This window comes from Amphiura filiformis, chromosome 4 (assembly GCF_039555335.1).
Source record: "Amphiura filiformis chromosome 4, Afil_fr2py, whole genome shotgun sequence".
In the NCBI taxonomy this organism is placed as follows: domain Eukaryota; kingdom Metazoa; phylum Echinodermata; class Ophiuroidea; order Amphilepidida; family Amphiuridae; genus Amphiura; species Amphiura filiformis.
The window spans coordinates 14,478,863-14,499,958 of record NC_092631.1 but is presented as its reverse complement, the minus strand read 5'-3'; the positions used below and the strand labels follow the sequence as shown (position 1 = coordinate 14,499,958).

Here is a 21,096-nt window from a genome sequence, read left to right as displayed (position 1 = left end):
TAGTCATGATAGTATATCGCCAAATATTAACATTCATTATTGTAATGCATGGAGATTAGCTGAAGATAAGTAAAACAAAGATAACTGATGTGGCTGACTGGAGTATTAAAGATTAATATCACGTCATATTCAACTCATTAATACATGACCTTCAAATGCCCCATATGTCTTCTTGTTAAACGTTGAAAGATTTAATTTGATAATTTGACAATATAGACATTTCACACATAAAACAAACACATTCACCTTTTTAAATTGCTCCAAATCTTGCCTTTGTTTATAATTGTTTTAATCAGATGTTTCTCCGCCTGAAATCCTTTCCGTGGCGCCCGTGAGTCTTTCCTGTGGGGACAGTTTCACACCGGATTCAACAGGAACTCCAACAGTTACCGACAGCTACGATTCCAACCCCTCTCTCGCGTACAAGGATAATCCTAGCGATGGTTGCATTCTTGAAAGAGTTTGGACGGCAATGGATGCCGCTGGCAATATTGCATCGGTCATGCAGACTCTTACATTTTCGAATCCAAAACCTCCTGTGCTTCAACTTCCAACGAGACTCTTGCTTCCATGTGGTGATCCTATTGACGACCTACGAAGTTCTCAGGAATTGGTGGAAGATGGTCTGCTTTCACATCCTTGCAACAGGAGCATGAACATCTCATATCAAGATTCGGTAGAGCAGAAGTTATGTGGCATCTCCTTCACAAGATATTGGTCTGTGATTGACGATTGTGGGAATTCAGTAGGTATTCAACAAGCGATCAAGATTCTTGAACTTCAGATGCCTGATCAGCCACAGGATGGACAAGTTAACGTCGACCTAAATAAAATGTTGAAGTGGCCACAATATCCAGGATCGGTCGAATCTAGACTTTACATTTGGTTGGAGAATGATTTGGCCCGTCCTTCCATGCCAAATTTAGCGACAACCTCACTGACGTACCAACCATCAACGCCATATACTCCTAACACAAGATACCTTTGGCAGGTAGAGTACATCCTCAGCACCGAGTCGGATAATCTTCTTAATGTTACAAATGTTCCCAGCCCGATCTGGGGTTTTGAAACGCGTACCTATGCGGATTTTTCTACATCCATGGTTACTGTTCCTGTGGAGGCGTTTTCTGGACAAGACCTTACTGTATCTTGGCAAGTAGAGAACATAGGATCAAGGGGAAGTACAGTATCAACCTGGTATGACGCGGTTTATATATCTCTTAATCCGAATTATGATGGTGGTGCCAGAAGAGTAGCCACCCAACGCAGGTCATTGTTTCTTGACCCTGCGGATGGATATACCTCAAGCACGACAATCAACCTTCAAGAAAATACCATTGGTCTTTATTACGTTTTTGTCTTGACTGATATTTACTATTACATCGATGATTATGATCGAGCGAATAACCTAAGACGAAGCGAAGCACCAGTGGATATACGTCTAACCCCTCCTCCCGATCTTATTGTCAGCGACATTGTCATACCAGAAAGCAGCTACTCAGGTAAACCTATTTAACCACATTAGACTGCAGGTTTTGTCGATTAAATCTTCGGTAATTTACACACATTTACATGACAAAGTACATGTACTAGATACGTAGATAGCCCTTTCGTGATTAGGAGTTATGCATGATGACTTTCCATTGTCCACGGTATCTTTGAAAAGAGCTGTTAATAGTAGGCTGAATAGGTAATCATCTATGAACTACTCTTTTTGGAGCCATCATTAATCAGTTAATAAGTGACAATCCACATTGCATGAATCTTTTCATAAAACATCATTCGGCAAAGGACAGCACATTTCAGACCCAAAGTAGACAGTTCACATGTATATAATTCCTGATAAGTATAATTTGTCGTGAAGAACTCGAAGTTAATCCTTGTTTTTTACACTTGTCTGACAACGAGGCCGTTTAAACCTTCAATTCTCGTAAATCTTGTTGTTTCTGGTTCATTTTATTTGGTTTTGAATTAAAGTGATATAATTCTTTAACTTACAGGCGAAGAAATAGAGGTGATCTTTACCGTTAAAAACATAGGGAATGGAGTAACAGCAACATCTACTTGGTATGATGCCATCCTCTGGTCTTCGGATAACATCACAAATACACGTGACTTGCGTTTAGCATCAGTCCGGCATACCAACGGTCTGCCACCTAACGTTGAGTATACGGTTCGACAAACTGTGACTGTACCAAGGCGAATATTTGGGAACTTCTGGATTTCAGTTATTACAGATGTATCCAACTCTGTTTATGAGCACGTATCTGAAAACAATAATGGCAAAATTACAGAGGTAAGTCTAAATTGAACATAGTGCAGTTATTCTGCACAGCAAACATGATTCGACCTTTGCAGTACTTAAACCTGGTTAACAGAAAATTACACCAGCAAAATCAATCGATAAAGTCTAGCCCATCCTCCACATTGAATGGTGGACTGTACTTCTGCACAAATATGGCACTTGCCAATCAATAATCACCCACTTGAAATCCCCTGGCTCGCTCCACTGACCAAAGTTATGGACAGATATGGGAGTTGTTTTTGCTGTTGTTTGTCACTTACACATCAGGGAGGTACGAACATTTGCAGATGCCCCACCTACTCAGTTTTTAGCCTACATGTAATATATACATTATTCTTGATTGACATCAAGTACAAAAAATATCCGTCTAGTGGTTTAGCTTTAATGCCCTTCGGAAGAGAGTGGTCTACAAGTGAGTGATAGTCACTAAAAGTTGCATTCGATTTACACAGGGAATTTTGCAGGCCATGCGTGCCCTTCCTTACTAAATCACCAAAGTACGAATAAAAATTAGCTAAAAATGTAGGACATGGTACAAAACTATATTTTCTAGAATTTCAGAGTACAAAACATATTAGCCGGTTATTTTTCACACAGTGACGTTAACTAGGCAATGCCCTATACCTGTATCATACACTGCTTGTAGAGGTCACGCGTCAATGGTGAAAGCACTGTGTATTGTGTATAGGGAAAATGAACAGTAACTGCAGTATGATGCCTAAAGAGGAGAGTAAGTTTACAGCGTATGCTTGCGACACAACCAAACAGCTGAGTGAATAAATAAGTATTGTGAAAATACGACGTGATATCGGCTGCTGTATGGTCCGCTGGAACCCGCACTACACATACTTGGGTATTTGTCGTGCACTCGTAAAATAGCGTCTTTACCTTGGATGCGTAGTCAGAGTAGGTATACGTAGGTCTGATATTTGTAGTGGTCCGAATCGACATTGTGAAAAACAAATAATTGGCTGTATTGGTGACTTTCTTGCACATATACAGAGCCCTATCGAAGTTCTTGTAAGTCCACCAGCTGACCTAGCAGTCCAAGCATTTGAGATTCCATCCGAAGCTGAATCGGCAACTACTGTAGAAATTCACTGGACGGTGGAAAATGTCGGCTTTACAGAAACCTATGAGACGTACTGGAGCGACAGAGTGGTAAGTAGACTTAGTTGGCCTGTCGTATACATTGTGTTTCGTCGTAATACGTAGTTAGCGTAATTAATATCACATGTTTTATGGTTTGTATAAAACTACGAAATCATAGAATGCAATGAAGAAATAACAATTAATTACCACATTAATTAAATGTGTACAAAGGTTGAAACACTTTTAGTACAGTTAAACCGCCGTGGTTAACAAAGTGAAAACTGATTAGATATTTCTCCCTTCTCTTTAGATCATATCTTCCGTTGATGGCCACCAATCATTAGTGATCACAACACAAGCCTTTTCTGGCAGATTAGCGGTAGCAGAAACGTACTCAAGATTAGTTGCCTTCAGTATACCTTCAGAATTCCCTGATGGACTTTATGACGTCACACTCTATGTAGATTACAATGGGCAGGTTTTCGAGCATACATTTACAACCAACAACATCGTTACGAATCAAATGACGGTCACTCAGCTGCTTCCCGATTTAGTTGTAGATCATGCTAATGCAAGTGTTTCACTCGATACGGAGAATGAAAGGACTTCTCTTACAATCTCTTGGCGCGTGCGTAATATTGGAGACGGTAAACCCGGAAGATCAACTTGGGTAGATAGAGCTTTCCTGTCCAATTCGCAAGTCTTCTCACCTAGATCACCCGGCATAGTTCTTGGTGATACTCTTCATCGTAAAGGTGATTTCAGTGAAGACGTGTCTGGATTACCACCTGGCAGCTCCTACTTTACTACGTCATCTTTTAATTTGGCACAAAGTGTTTCTGGACAGATGTATATTCACATACACACAGACTATCGAAATGAAGTAATTGAGAAAGATAATGAGATTTCGAATAATGGAAGATCTATTGCAATTGATATACCTAGCAGGTCATCGAATCTGGAAGTCGTGTCCGGTGGCATCTTTTCAGAAGGGATTCCCAGGTTTGAGCTTTATTCTGGTCAAGAAATTGAACTTATCATGAACGTTACCAATACCGGCAATTGGGCAACCGACAAAAGTATGTGGTTAGATACGGTTCGTATATCTCGATTTCCTTTCATCGACAATTCTGCAAGACTGCTTGCTTCAATTGAACATACAGGGAAGATTTTCCTGCCAGCAAGTATGGAAATAAGTTTAACTTAACTCTTCCAGATGACTTATGGGGTAGCTTGTTTATCATATTGAAAGCGGACGAGTTTGACAGTTTATTTCAAGAAAGTGATGGCTCTGCGAAGATCTTGTCAATACCAATAAACCTACAGATACCACCATCTCCGGAACTTGGCGTGATAAACCTTGACTATTCTTTGGTAGCAAACCGTCGTCGTAAGAGACAAGTTGAAGACACTGATAGCCGTTTTTTAACTGTAAACTGGGTGGTAGAAAATGCCGGAAACAGTATGGTTCGATATTTTACCTGGAAAGATGCCGTAGTTGTAAGCAATGTACAAGGTATCATCGACCCACCAACTGGTGTACTACTGTCAAGTTTTCCAATTACTGGAAAACTTAGAGCCGGGCAATCGTACCATGCAGTGAGGACAGTAATAGTTCCAGACAGTTTAAAAGGAGGAAGCTTCTTCGTCTATGTAATTCCTGACTACTTCCAAGTCCTTACGTCGTCTTCTACTGATCTGCAATCGCGTCCACTTTTTGAAGTTAATGCCCCAATTGACATTCCAGAACGAGCTCGTCCAGATCTGACCGCAGATTACAGAGGTGGTGAAGTTGCACTGGAGGTATCAGCAGGTCAATCTATATCTATCAATTTTCTTGGAAGAAATATTGGAGGCCCAACTCCAATCAATTCATGGATTGATGCAGTTTACATAGATTCTTACACAGAAGCGGATGCTCCTTCTTTAAGTGCTTTACTTGTTCAACAAGTGCACCACATTGGTAGTGTTGAATATAATGAGCAGTATGAGACTCAAACTGAATTTCAAGTACCTTATTCAGTCAGCGGCACTTTTGCTCTCTACATTCAATTAGATTATCTCCAGAGCGTCGATGAGTCTAATGAAGAGAACAATTTTATCAAACTTCCTTCGCCTATCACAGTGGTTGCAGCGCCACTACCAGATCTGATAGTTTCTACACAAGATACACTTTCTGTGAGATCTGGAGAGCCATTTATTCTGAAGATGAATGTCACGAATATCGGAGAAGCACCATTGAATCAAACCCTTTTCAGCGTTATATATTTGAGTGAAGATGTTGACATTAGTCCCTTCGATACCAAGATTCTTAACACGGAGTTAACACTGTACTTGGATATCAATAGCACTGAATCAGTTGAGTTGGATATATTTATGCCGTTTGATATCCCCACAGCAGTGTACTACGTCATAGTCCACATTGATAGTCGAAATGATGTTTATGAAATCAACAATGAGAACAACATTGCCTATGCAGTGGCGACCATCTCGGAATCTTTCAGCACCGATGTTGCCGTCATTTCAGTTACTCCTCCCCCTTCACCAGTTATGGTTAACGCTGATATTACGGTTCAGTGGACACTCAGGAACAACGGGTCTGAAGACGCCATCGGGTACAAATGTGACACCACTTACTTTTCTGAAGACAACATGTGGTCCATCGATGACGAAGAGATTGGTACGCGGTGTAATTTGGTTAATTTACGGCCATTCAATAACGATGCAAGAAATGACATGTCTTACTCTCTTACGTCAACTGTGCCTTTGATTACTCCCAAGGGGTACAGGACAATTGTCCGAAGTAGAAGTAACATCCGAGATCTAAATCTTGCTAACAACGTCGGCGCAGCTCAGAGTGAGACAGACGTAGATATTGATATTCTAAATCTCGATGACCCAATTGACGTGATGTTGAGCCTGAACGAAGTGAAAGTATTTCGGGTTCCAAATGTTATTGCTGAAGAGACCTTGATATTTCGAATGACCAGTGACACAGAAACTGATTTTAGTGAGCTCTATGTACGCCATGGTGAAATAGCATCTACTGGTGAATATGACGCGGCTGGCTTAGAATTCCTCGCCCCAAACCAAAACGCAGCTATCGCAAAATCAAGAGCTGGAGATTACTTTGTGTTGATAAGAAAGAGAGGAACATCTTTGTCGTCCGAACCGAGTTCGTACCAGTCAACAATAACCCTTTTGGTTAAATACGCACGCTTAGAAATTCTCGAAGTTACCCCAAGGCAAGCTGCTCCCTTTGGTACCGTGACACTTCGTATTTTAGGAACCCTTTTCCCAGAAGAATCAAAAGTATCATTGTTGGACGAAGATATGGTTGCACTTGATGCCCAGGAAGTCTTCCATTTTACATCTTTAGAAATATATGCGACGTTTGATATAAGTAATCAACAAGTTAGTTCAAAGTTGTCTCTACGAATAAGCGACAGTTACTCGAATGCGATAGAGACGGTATTCACGGATGCACTGACGATTATTGATGGTAGACCAGGGGCACTGAGCTTCAGGTTTGATAATCCTGGTAGATTGCTGCCTTCAGAGACTGGACGCATTCACCTATTCCTTCAAAATGTTGGGGAGTCTGACATTCTCACGCCAATGTTACGTTTGGATCTTGATGGAGACGCTACATTTCAGATCATTGGCGATTCGCAAACATCCAACTGGACAACAAGTCACACGATATACGGTGTACCTCAACAAGGTCCAGGAGGTATCCTTCCCCCTGGTCAAAATAGTCGAGTCACCTTTGACATAAGACCTAATTCATTTGTGACCTCTCGTGTTCGTTTTAGGGTAACCGAGTTGCCACCATACGCTAATCTCGATAATCCATACAAAGAAAAGGGGCATCTCTTTAAACCATACGAAATTGACAAAAGTTCCTGGCAACGGGTGTGGTCCAACTTTGTCAAGTTTACAGGCTCAAGCCAAGCAAGTCTTAGTGCTCAACTTGCAAAAACTGCAAATCAACTGAGTTTGATTGGACGACGATTGTTTGATATGAACGAGATGATTCAGTTACAAGTAAAACTTGCTGATGGATTCCAGGCCGGTAACGTGTTGTACAGTAAAACTGATCTGACATTTGGAAGCCAAGATCCAGGATTACATTCTGCTGAGATCGTTCGAAGTTTTAGTCCTCGACTTGGTCATCGTAACTATGTTGGATCCTTTGGCAGAGGTTGGAGCACACCATATTTGTAAGTTGATTTGTTTATACTAAAATTTTGATTTTTACAACTCTTCATAAAACTTCGTCTGTATGAGTAGTTTCACGCATGCGCGGAAACACTTACTTTACTCACGCTGAGAATTTTTTTATGATCTTTTTAAGTTATTATTTTGTATATGACCTCTTTATGATTTGTACTCTAATGTCATGTACAGGAGCACTAAGTTGCGAAAGGTAACAATTGGATACGCTGTGTTGGAACGTGGTCCAGAAACCCTTGTGTTTCCTGTCTCCAGCTTCAATCGTTTCGAGCTTCCTTTCATAGGTCAGATCGAAGTCCAAGAATCAGGTGAGTATTCTGGAGTTGAATGCCAAATTCATGAATTTACTTTGAATTTTCCTTCTCAAATGACACTTCCTGTCGATTTTACATTTTTCACAAAATCTGTGTGTCGAAAGTAATTATTTGTTTTGTTTTTTCAGAGATAATTTTTATTGATGCTGTTTTATCAGCAAAGACAAACTACCACTTTGACAAGAGCACATATCGGTTGACAAGAATCACCAACGAATTTGATCGCACAGCCTTAGCATTCTCTTACGACAACAGTACCTCTCTACTTGAGACCGTTACATCTAGTCATGGATTCCACCTCACATTTGAATACAACTCTCAGAAGTTAATTGACGTCGTGTCACTTAATGGTGAGGAAGCGGAACCCACAGTTGCAAGGTACCATGTTCTTATTATTCCCGTAACAATGCGGAAAAAATTATTGATAAACATAATTGTTAAAAGTATTGATTATTGATAAAATTAACCCGACTATCCCTATAATTATCTGTTAATGCAAGCTTATTCATGAGCTTGATGAATCATTTTGAATAACATCAAAAGTCATGACTAAAATTAAACTTGGCGCAAAGAATATACTTATCGCACTGCCACAATATTTACCTGTAACTTAAACAACATAGCGTTATTGTATTGAGTTTTTCACCTAGACCACCACTTGTAGAATTTATGGGAAAGTATACATCTAATTAAATGGTTCGATTTTGTAAACTGATTGAAACTAGACAGACTATGAACAATTTTACATCTAATATATCACGCCATTTTTAACTTGCCATATTCTGAGCTGTATTTAACATGTGTAATGGTATTGCATTAGACTTGAAACCAAATGATACTTTCATTTGCCAGATACACTTACGACAATGAATATCAATACTTAACATCCGTCGAAGTGGACGATACCGTTGTGCATTATACGTACACCTCAGATGGAGCATTGGAATCTGTTGGAGATTCAGATGGAGTCCGGCAGGAATATATGTACGACGCCGATGGTCTTTACGCTGGGTCTGCAACTTTCGATAAGTCAACAGGGCAACTAGACAAAAGAATCACCTTTGAACACGACAGTAGTGGTAAGACGGTGTCCTTCGAAGAACCAACGAACGATACTACTGTATATATCTTTGATGAGATGGCAAATCTTGGCTACGTCAAGACGCTTGGGACACTTTCTTATCGATTTATAAGGAACTACCGTGATGGATCAAAAACGACATTCGTTGGAGATCAGGTTAGTGTAGAGTACAGTTCTTACAGTAAACATCAATTTGCGAGTGAAATGACACCTTGATGCTGTCAATTTGTTACTATTTTACCGTGATATAGGAAGTTAAATATTACACTTAGAGGTTGCATTTCTCGAGTCATGAGGTCTGACGAATCTTCTTTGTCATACAGTTGGCTCACAAGGCGGAACAGGTAATTCTGGAAAGTATATTTTATTGTAATTCTGGAAGCCGTTTCGGCCTGTATCATCTGCAATATCGTGAAGTTACGCTAGGTCTGCTTCTGCGTCATCTTCCTCCTTGAGGTATCCAAAGAGGCCTCGTATGATATCCGTGATTCGGGTATGTTTTAGGCATAGCCAGGGTATTTCCAGTGGATCTATAAGAATAGAACATCGCTCCGAAAGACCTTGATCGTAGCTTTTCTGGGTCAATATGACTTTTTCAGGACAATGAATGAATTATTTTTAATAAGTCAAATACTAGTAAATAGTTCGTGTAATTAAAAAATGTTCATTCACAGTTGTTTGATGTTATCTTTTATTAAAGTTTCTAACAAAATATTATTATTATAAATACCAACAGCTATGACACTAACATACACATGTATTTTGTAGTTATTTTTAACATATACTTTCGTATCTTTATCAACTTATTCATCTTTTTCTGCATTTTTGTGGTAATTTGTATTCTATTAAGGGATCTGGAATGAGCGTTTTAAGCGTTTCGACAGAATTTTTTGTGGGACATGAGAGCACATCAGACATATCGAATTGCATTCTGAATACGAAGAATATCTTTCTGATATCAAATAATTTTCATTTTTTGAAATTCACGATATAATACAAATTTTATGACAAATTATTAAAATTTGACATTTTTCACATATTTGATATATAACAGTCCTCGAAGTAAATTTTATAAATCTAATGATACATTCTTAAAGTGTATGTAGCTGGGAGGAAAAGCCGACGATCAATTGAAAATGTTGACCTTTCATATTGATGATATGTATTTTTTTCCCAAAAAGACCTAATTTGTTTTGGTGTTTTGGGAAAAAATCCATATCTTCAATACGAAAGGTCAAAATTTTCAATTGATCGTCGGCTTTTCATCCCACCTACATACACTTTCAAGTATAAATCATCCGATTTATAAAGTTTACTTCGAGTACTGTTAAATATCAAAAATATCAATTTTTAATAATTTGCCATAAAATGTGTATTACATTGCGAATTTCAAAAAATCTAAATTATTCGATATCAGAAGGACATTCTTCGTATTTAGAATGCAATTCGATATGTCTGATGTGCTGTAATGTCCCACAATAAATACTGTCCAAACGTTCATACCCCACCCCTTAAGTGTATATTTGTGTGCAAATTGAGGTGCGCTATTTACATATATTTTTTATTTAATTTGGCTAAATGATAGTAAGTTATTCCTTACATTTCATGATAAAAAAGGTTTTTTAAATTTTCCTTGTTATTTGCTTTTTCTGATGTCTTGATACCATTATACCAGTGTCTACCACTTATAAAGAAGAAAACAAGATTTAAGATAAATAGCACCATCAGTGTTCATGTTTTCTTTAAAACTACATTTTACATGCGTTCAAACAACCGTGCATGCAATTAAAAGTACTGCACATTTTTAACCCGTAATATTATCAGATCAACTTTATTATGTTTATATGCAACTTATTTTTTCACTAGTTATTGTCAGAGGAAAAATACGATGTGACAACTGACACACTGATGGTGCTTGATGCCAATGGTGCTACCAATGCCCTTGGACTCCAACCAAACGGTGATGTAAACTACATCAAAGATGGCGAAGGAAATGTCCGCACAGCTGCTTACCAAAACGATTTGCTGATCAATGTAACCTTCCCAGATGGCTCAAAAGAAGAGTACTTTTATGATGACAATGGTAGCCTGACAGGTTTTAAAACTCGTAATGGCGATACTCTAAGCTACGAATCAGATGAAAATGGTAACATTGTTAAAAAAGAAGTCCCTGACGAACCACCCACTTACTACCTGTATGATCATAGAGGCTTCGTTGTCGAAGCCACAAATGGAATTGGTAAAATACTTATTGATTACACCGTGTCCGGTCTGCCATTTATGGTACAATATCCAAACGGTAGGATCTTAACTTATGAATATGACGACCAGTCAAGAAGAACAGGACTTCATGACAACATGGGCTACAATATTACCTACGTTTATGATAATAATGGTCAGCTTGTTGATGTTATTGATAATTCCAAAGCGATAAAGGTTCTTGAAGTTGACTTTGATTCCCTTGGACGAGTATCGCGAAGAGGAACTGGTAATGGGTGCTCTACAGATTACGAATACGACGCCCGTGGAAAGAAGATCAAAAGTTTGAAAACGTCATGTTTAGACTCTGGTAATTCAGCAAGTATTCTGGAAGTGGAATACGGATTTGATTCAAGAAATCGCGTCAAAGAGATGAATTCTACGTCCGGAAATTGGCGTTATAGATATGATGCAACGTCTCAAGTAACCGGATGGATAGATCCAAGAGGAAAAGAAACGAGTATCACCTATGATAATGCCAAGAATAGACGAGTGTTGTCAGAAGGTAGCACAGACACGGCATACACAGTGAATAATTTAACACAATATGAAAATTTCGGCAATGATATTGAATTTGAACACGATATGAATGGAAATCTTGTTGAAATCCTCGACCAAGCCCAAGGGGATGTGGACAGATTTGTCTATAGTGTTGACAGTCAACTTGTTGGTATTGCATCTTCGGAAGAAGATTGTAGCTTAACATATGATGCTCTGGGAAATCTGTATCAAAAAACATGCTCTGGTAAAACGACTACATATCTAGTCGACCCATTCGGATACTTCGGATCAGATGTCCTAGCAGAGGTAAATATAATTATTGAATAACTATCCACGTATACTTAACGTTCCGCAAATCTAAATTAACGAATTGGAGTATGAATGACTTGAGACTTGTAGAAAATACTTTCGTATACAAACTTCGAATGCGAATTCATGATTTATGGTTTTTTTCACAAAATGCTCCCTTTATTATGGCATTCACCATAGGCGTAGATCCCGGAGGGATGGGGTGATAAATCCCCCAATATTTTGATACGGGGTGGTCCATACAATCATCCCCCAATGTTAACTTCTGTAAGATATGAGGAGGAGTTTCTGGCCAACTTAACCTCATATTTTTGCCTAAAAAGTGCCCAATTTTCGAGCGCTTCGCGCGCACTTGTACCATTAACTTATTCTGTCGCCAAAAGGTGCTGCATTCACTATACCTCAAGAAAATCCCCCCATGTCAAAAAGAAATCTACGTGACTGGCATTCAGTTTAATTATGGATATAATACTGACAATTTTCATACTCACAGCTACAGGATGATGATGAAGTATATTACATTCACGCCTCGTATCACGGTCTCATTGCTATGGTCCCTTCCAACAATACAGGAGTGTATTATTATCATTTTGATGCACTGGGGTAAGTTTATATTATCCTTTCTATTATTTTTTTCATGTATCTTATTTAATTACTTTTTCTATTATTTATGGTGTGTTTTTCTATTCCACAGATCCGTTCTTAGTTTGGTAGACGATCAGCAAATGGTACTCAACACCTATCAATATGATCCATTTGGTAACGTTATTGCATCTGAGGAAAGTATCCCAAATAGTTACCAGTTTATTGGCCAGTGGGGTGTGCGGAAGGTTAAAGAATCACCGGGACTCTACTATATGCGGGCCAGATTCTACAACTCTCAACATGGTCGGTTTCTTACCCTTGATCCATATGGAATTGGTGGAAAATCTACAAACCTCTACTGCTATGGAAATAATAATCCTTTAGAAAATATTGACCCCAAAGGCACTGCGATCCCGTGGGTGGTTGCTGGTATTGTAGGAGCGGTAGCTAATACTGGTGTGTATGTAGTAGGAGAGCTCCTCTCCGGAAACACCCCTACCCTGGCAGGTACTGCAGGTGCAGCTGTTGGAGGGGCGATAAGCGGCGCTTTGGCTCTTACTCCAATTGGGCCGGTGGGAGGATCCGCAGTGGGTGCTGCGATTGGTAACATCGTTGGCAGTGTTGTTAAAGGGGAAGACGTTGATGTCGGACAGCTAATACAAGAAACGTTAGTTGGAGGAGCAACCGCCGGAATTCCTATTAAACCGTTTCTATATGGCAGTTCCGATGCTCGTAAGTTCTCTGTAAAACACTTGTTATTGCTTTCAATAATCTACCCAATGGGTAAAAAAAAAGAAATCCACGAGGTTTTGAAACTTTAGCACCTGCCAAATTGACCTCACATGTTTGTACACTCATAGGTCATTTTAGTTGACTATTAACATACAGTTTACAAGTCGACATCTATTGCATGAATGTGTTATACAACCAAGAGTGCTCTGTCTAATTTCCTATACATTAAGAGTTTTCTAAGAATGCACAAAATAACCAAATAAAATGCTTTTCTTAAAAGTTTTAAACTAACAGTTAATTTTTTCTTTCATAAATCCAGTTCTAGATGCGATAACTGAAAAGACTTTGAGACAAAACTTACTTGGTAAACCTGGTCTATCAATGGTATTAAATGGGGGCCTAGGCAGCGCAATCAGCACAACGGTGAACAAATTGTTTGATGCGATTGAAGCTGGTGTAGAGCATGCCTTGCCAATAATAGCAGATGCTTTCAAAAATGGCATTGATTATGCTAACGAAAGACTCGACGATTTTAAAGACATAGCAAACGATTTAATCCAAGATGCCGGTGACTTCGCTGATCAAATCGGGGACTCTTTGTCCGATGCCGTTGACCAAGTTACGGATAGAGTAGGGCAAGAAATAGACAATATTGCAAACGAAGTAAGCGAAGCTGCTACAGATATCTCGAACACCGTGAATGAAGCATTTGACAACATTCAAGACACGATCGGAGAAGCTACTGATAGTATTGGTAATTCCTTGCAAGAAGGCTTCCAGGATATTTCCGATTCTCTTGGAGATGCTTCAACTGATATCAAAGATACGTTACAAAATACCCTCGACGATTTATCAAATTCAGCGACGGAAGGCTATAATGATATTAAAGATTCAGTAACGGATGCGTATGATGATATTTCCGATTCTCTTGGTAGTGGTGCGAGTGATATAGGGGATATTATTAATGATGCCGTCGGTGATGTTCTGGATGCCAATTCGTTTGATGAAGCAACAAGTGCTATCGGGGATGCCATTCAAGACATATCCGAAACAATCGATAATACAATTGATAGCGTAACGGATACAGCTGGAAACGCCATCAATGACATAAAGGATTCCATAGGTGAAACAGTGAATGACTTTGGCGAATCCATTGGAGATGCTGCAAGTGATATTAAAGAAACAGTTTCCGATACTATCGATGATGTTTCCGATATAGTATCCGAAACATGGGACGATATTAAGGACACAGCGAGTGATGCATTTGATGACATTACCGATACGGCTTCAGACGCGATTGACGATGTAACGGATACGATTGGCGAAACCATCGATGATATTAGCGAGGGTGTATCCGATGCGATTGACGATATTGGTGATATTGTTGACGATACGCTGGATGATATAGGAGACGCTCTGGATGATATAACTGACGATATTGGTGATGCAATTGATGATTTGGGAGATCTCTGGGATGATATAACTGATGATATTGCAGATGGTGCGAGTAATTTAGTGGAAGACTTGTTAGATTGGCCTCGGTCACGAGATCCTGTAAGTTTGAAACACCAAAACAGATTTTTTACAAACCAGCATTACTATATTAATCTACTTAGCTAGATAAAGAAGTAGTAATGTTAGTGTACTAATATCTCTTACATATCTAACTGTATACTGAAATTATTACTGTATGTCTTTTCCTTTTTAAAGAATGATATCATCGGGCCTTCTGGATATGGTGACGCACGTTTTATGCCAGTTGACGCAGTGTTGTCGTACCGAATTCGTTTCGAGAATGACGTTAACGCCACGGCTCCTGCTCAGCGCGTGTTTGTTATCACCACACTGGATGCTGATCTGGACATTAGAACTCTTCGTGTAGGAAGCTATGGCTTTGGAAACTTCACGCAAGAAGTGGCTAACCCTAGCGGATTTTTGCAAGTAAGTTTAAAAATGGACTTTTATGTAGATTTTAAGCAAATGACATAAAATCTTCAGTAGTTCAAATTTTCATCTGAATATTTTCAGGAAAATAACCGGCTGTATACAGTGTATAGTCTCCTGTCCTATGTCCTACGAACAAATGTAATCAAGTTGCAAGGAATACTGTTTGGTTAAACTAATCGGCACATGCTATCCAAAGATCTATAAAAAAAAATGCTAAATTTTCAAAAAGTTGAGTAATGATTAATAATATAACGTGCTAGGTAGTTGTTTTCTTATTGATATTCCCATTTTACATCACTAGGGAAACTTAGATCTCGTGGACACACTCGGTGTTTATGTGAGGGTTCGAGCTGGTTTGAACATCATATCTCAAGAAGTAACTTGGGAACTCTTGACGATTGACCCAGAAACTGGTAAGGTTGTAAAAATTACTTCATGCAATACTAATTGAATGAATTGGATAAAACCCTTAAGTCACCTATTTACCTTAAGTTTTTGAAGTAATGTCAACTACAAGTAAATCTTTTAGAGTGTACAATTTGGGGGAAAGGGTGCCGTTTCATCTCAACAACAAATAACACACAACGTCATAACGTTACTATGACGTTGTCACAACGTCTTAAAGTTACAACAACATTGCCACAACGTTGTGGTGTTAACTTTGATGCATCGCTTGCCTTCTTCAGCTGGTTGTGTCATTTTTTCATTTTATGTATAGGTCAACAGCCAACGGATCCTTCAATTGGGTTCCTACCACCAAACCCGGAGAATGGCACAGAGGGTCAGGGTTATGTCACTTTCAGTGTAAAACCAAAGAGAGACACTCCAGATTTGGCCGTTATCGATGCTGAAGCAAGGATTATATTTGATCAAAATGATCCCATTGATACTCCACCTATATTTAACACGGTAACAGCCATAACGATATTACTTTGAAGACAACTACCCTCGTATATTCAACCCAAACCTCGCGTAACCTTAAAACCGTAATGTACGATTTCCGGTTTTTTTTATCAAATCGTTACCAAAAATTATGAAATGGTATTAGTGAGGAAGGTAGGTTTTGCTGATTCCAATTAGATATAAGTCGGGCATGTGTAAATATTACAAGTATGCTAAAAATAAATTTTTACAAAAATATTTTTCAAAGTGTTTAGTGGCCCGATTCATTTTGGCGAAATTCTTTTTTTTTTTTAATGTACGATTTTTACGATGTACGATCTTCTTAAAAAATTCCATACTATGGCTATAATGCACAGTGTGTGACTGAGACTGCCCAGGCAGTTCCGAATAAGAGAGACAATACTCGGATACAAGGGGACACTGTTTGGAAACTGATGATTTACCGTATGTTACATTGGAATTATAGAAATAACATTTCCGTCGTCATTTGAATGACACTTTGATTTGCAGATTGATTCTGGTGTTCCAAGTGTTAACATAACTATAGTTGAGGAGACACTTCCTTCTGGAATATTTGCTGTTCGCTTGCAAAAGAACGATGTAGCGTCTGGTGTGAAATCCGTGGATATACTCGTAGATAAAGGTATTGTCATGGCATGTGCACTATTTACAAGAATACATATACAGTGTGATTAAGGTTTATTGAAGTATCTCGCATGAACCAATATAGGTTATGTAATATGCAAATAATCATTCAGAATTTTGTAATATGGGATGATGTATTCCGTTGGGACAAAATAACCAACATTCTATGTTTTCATAGTTACTCACATTTGAGGTCTTCCAGTTGAAGTCCATACATCCCCTTAGGTAGACATGACCATTAATCTTGCACAGAGGGGGTGTGAATAATTCATATGGAGTTACCGGAATGGGTGACTCCATTTGAAATTTTACACTCCCTGTGTGGAAGATTAAGGTCATGTCATCCATAAGGAGTATGGATTTCAACTGGAATAGTCCATTCTCTATTTCGGCATGGCATCACTCGCTTGGCACTCGCTTCATCGCATTGGCTGTTTGTGAATGTTTCATATCATAAAACATGTCATAACAACTCCAATTCCGATTTGTTATCAGTGGAATCGGCTGCCAATCTATGCTGAGAAACTGGGCCTCATGGAAGAACAGAGGATACCCTAAAACATCAACTGAATGAGTAACCTAGGCACTTGACTGGAACTGAAAGCCCTTTCCAAACCATAAGGAAATTCGCGAGCGAGTCCCCTTTGACAGAGATGTCCAATTGGTACATGCAATAGATAGAAAACTCCGACAGAGAAAATGGTCTCTCCGACTTCTTTGTAACAGGTAAACACATTATTTTAGGCTTAACATTTTTTATTGTTTCACTATTACAGATACTGGCAACGAAATCATCAAAGATGGTATCATTGACTCGGTTGTTACACTTGATCTGACCATGGGAATGTCCTATAAGCTCATAGCAATACCAACGGATAATGTTGGTAATGCGCCACCAATTGCAGCTCTACTTTCACATAGTGTTGTAGAAGCGTTTTTCCCCGAGATAGAATGTAGGTTGTTTTTGTTGTTGTTTATTTAGGGTTGAAATCAAAACTATACCGCCGGTTCCGTCCATTTCTGTCCGGGTGGTTCTATTGTTCTAAACAATGGAAACCGGACGGAACCGACGGTCAACCGCTGGTCGAGTTTTTGGATTTCATCCCATACTACCTTGTCATATATTAAATAAGTAAACTAATTGTGTATATATATGAAAGTAAAGGGCTGCCTTCATAGTCTACGAAATGAAATAAAAGGGTTAACCGTGCAAAAAATATAACAAACAAGGCATATCAAACCATGAACAAGAGAGTAAACCTACTTGAGCGCACCTTAACAAAAATCGTATTTCACTCAAGTTACGATTTATTTTGTATTGACAGTTTCCTGTGAGATGGTTAACAATTGCTCTGGATATGGGGCTTGCATTGGAGATAATTTATGTGACTGCTTGCCGGGATGGTATGGAGACGCTTGCCAATCAGGTAGGTGTTAGTAGTTACCAAGCACTGTCATATGGCGTATTTAAGTAGAGGCCCTGTGTTAGAGGATGGGAGGGACAGGGGAAGAGTGCTCACAGAGAGAGGCTCTACAACTGAACTATCGGGCAGAACGACCACAATTGGGGTATAGGCCTACATCTTGTTTTGGGCCGTTTGACGCCAAAAATCAATTTGATTATGAGCCAAAATAGCACAATATTATTTTTGCAAATTGTCCCAGCAAAGTCATTTGGATCAGGTGAGCGAGAAGACCTTACAGTTTCCCACCTAAAATCCCGGTATGTATACGCCACTACGCCAAAATGATGCATATCGCAAACTTTTATTGGCATCTGATTCCTGATATGCTTATGGTAAACACATATTGTATACTTATACTTATTACCAGTTAACATTAATATAATAACATCAGCTGTGTTAAATTTCTGTAGATATTCCACCAGTAGAACCACCAATTGTTGCCTTTCAAGCAACAGAATCTTCTGAAGATTCCTCTATCAGCATAGCTATCACCGTCCGAACTGCCGATACCAATCCCAACTCCACAACTGTGGTTGTTGTCCGCAATGTTCCACCCGAAGCCTCTTTAAATTACGGTGACAAGGTTGGCGAGGACTGGCACGTACCACTGGAATCTCTACCGGACTTGGCTTTAATTCCACCTCCCAATTTTGATGGAACTATCACTCTATTGTTCATAGCAACTACGACAGGGCCGAGAGGAGATGCAACACGGGAGATTTCTCTGCCGTTAGCTTTACAAGCTGTAGCTGACCCAGTTAACTTAGACATCGAGCCTGCATGTTACACCCCTGATCAGACGCGAGTCTCTCTTAATGTGGTAGTCACGACCACTGATATAGATGGATCTGAAAACGTCACATTGCTCATATCAGGAGTGCCAGAAAACGTGACTTTGATTCCTGGGAATAGACTTACTAACGGACAATATTTGGTCTTGAGTGAAGATTTGCCATTGCTGGAATTGGTTTCTTCAACGGCTCCATTTCCGTTACTTCGTTTGAGTGTAACGGTGCGGAGTACTGAGATTACAAATGGTGATATCTGGGAAGACGCTGTCGAGATTCAAATTGGTGAATGTGCCACAACTACAGGTAGGCAAGTCCCGCGCATCTATCATTCATGATCAGTGATTTCAGTACATAAAGTAGATGAAGTCACACGTGCCCTCTCCCAACAACGTAATAGGCTTTTTCGCATCGGACACAATTTTTACAATACCGTAAAACCTCGTCTACAAGCATATAGAGTGCTTCTGATTAAACCTAAATTAATCCCGCTGCCATTATGGAGTTTGAGCAAATAAATGACAGATCCAAGCATATACGAACAAGTATTATTGTAAGGCCAATCTATTGTATTGGCATATACACGCTAGTTTCGTATGAACTTAGCTTTCATCAAAAACACTATATATACTTGTAGACGAGGTTTTACGGTACTGCACGAGATCAACCTCAATATAATTCTTGCCTTCAATTTCTATTATAAACTGCGCCCATGATTATCCGAACACTTAAATCGAAAGCCATTTCTTAAAGACACTAAACCTAAATTATACAATAAAGTAGTCGATAGATACAACATTTTGTTCTGCGTATTTTGATACCACATTCAATACGATACTTTATTTTCCTAACTTATACGAATTTGAATAAAAAAAAGTTACAAAAATTTGCATTGACCTTTCCCTCGAAGCACGCAGATATTGATCACAGCGGAGTGAGCGTTCGTCCGTTAGGCTGTATTGAACCCGTAACAAAAAGTAGCAGAAATTGTATTGAAGCAGGAAATATCTAAATTTGTCACTTTTGAAACTCGACCATTTGTCATTCAAATGAGTATAGCTTAGTGGAATAAAATCGTTTCGTGCCGATTAAGGTATCAAAGTACGCAAAACAAAATTTCTCCATCTAGCGACTACTTTATTTCGCAATTTAGAATGTTTTTCTAGTGTGGGATGCGTGAATGTTTCTTCCACTTCCATTCTTGGAAATCGAATTATATTCAACCCAGTAATTCACTATTTCTTTCTTTCTTTTTTTATTCTGTAAAAAAATTGCGTTTTAAAGAGTATGTTCACAACAATATGTACACTTTTTTACCATTTCTACAGATCGACCAGTGACTCCTGGAAAGTCGGACTACACCACGTTAGCCATCGTCATTGCTGTGTGTTGTATTCATCATCATTATCGTAATCATCTTCATAATATGGTATTGTGCATGTCGAAAAACTGAAAAATCCACAGTTGATTCAGAAGCCAATGCAGAAATTGTTGCTCATGAGCGCAATGAGAAATTGTCATACGTACACAAGGAAGCAACGGGAGACGACGCAGAAATGGTTGGTATGGAAGAGAGGGGAGATAGCGCCGAAAAGGTCGGTATGGAGGAGGCAGGAGCTGACGCAGAAAAGCCTGGCATGGAGGGTAGGGATGGTAACGCAGAAATGAATGGCGTGGAAAACAAGAAAGCGGCAGATAATAACATTGTCGACACAGGACCCAATGACGAGACAAATGAAAACCTGCAGATTGAAGGACCAGACGCAATGGCATCTGGAAATACGAGTGAAGCAAATACACCAATGGATGACACCACATTTTGAATTGGTAATCTGGAATCTATAGCTTCTTCTCTTCCAACAAGTACCTATGTTGCTTAAAACCCATTAATTTGGTGTCATCAAAAACCACGGACTATATAATACTTAAACAA

The 21,096-nt window shown here is 39.1% G+C and overlaps 2 protein-coding genes across 2 annotated transcripts in view; both read left to right on the top strand.

Moving 5' to 3' along the window:
• LOC140149989 (uncharacterized) overlaps window positions 1–4,636 on the top strand; it is a 26,578-nt gene extending 21,942 nt beyond the window's left edge. The window contains exons 12-15 of the mRNA XM_072171991.1: window positions 297–1,502; window positions 2,001–2,296; window positions 3,308–3,466; window positions 3,708–4,636. Coding sequence (XP_072028092.1) covers window positions 297–1,502; window positions 2,001–2,296; window positions 3,308–3,466; window positions 3,708–4,604 — 2,558 coding nt within the window. The 3' untranslated portion in view covers window positions 4,605–4,636. The remainder of the gene's footprint in view (window positions 1–296; window positions 1,503–2,000; window positions 2,297–3,307; window positions 3,467–3,707) is intronic.
• LOC140150578 (uncharacterized) lies at window positions 4,636–21,096 on the top strand. The gene is made up of 16 exons (XM_072172616.1): window positions 4,636–7,620; window positions 7,808–7,941; window positions 8,076–8,325; window positions 8,800–9,184; window positions 10,895–12,094; window positions 12,591–12,700; window positions 12,792–13,414; window positions 13,734–14,968; window positions 15,125–15,355; window positions 15,663–15,774; window positions 16,080–16,270; window positions 16,775–16,907; window positions 17,686–17,862; window positions 18,235–18,336; window positions 18,786–19,469; window positions 20,492–21,096. The coding sequence occupies exons 1-16, from the start codon at window positions 4,862–4,864 to the stop codon at window positions 20,614–20,616; spliced, it is 8,451 nt and encodes a 2,816-aa protein (XP_072028717.1). The 5' UTR covers window positions 4,636–4,861; the 3' UTR covers window positions 20,617–21,096.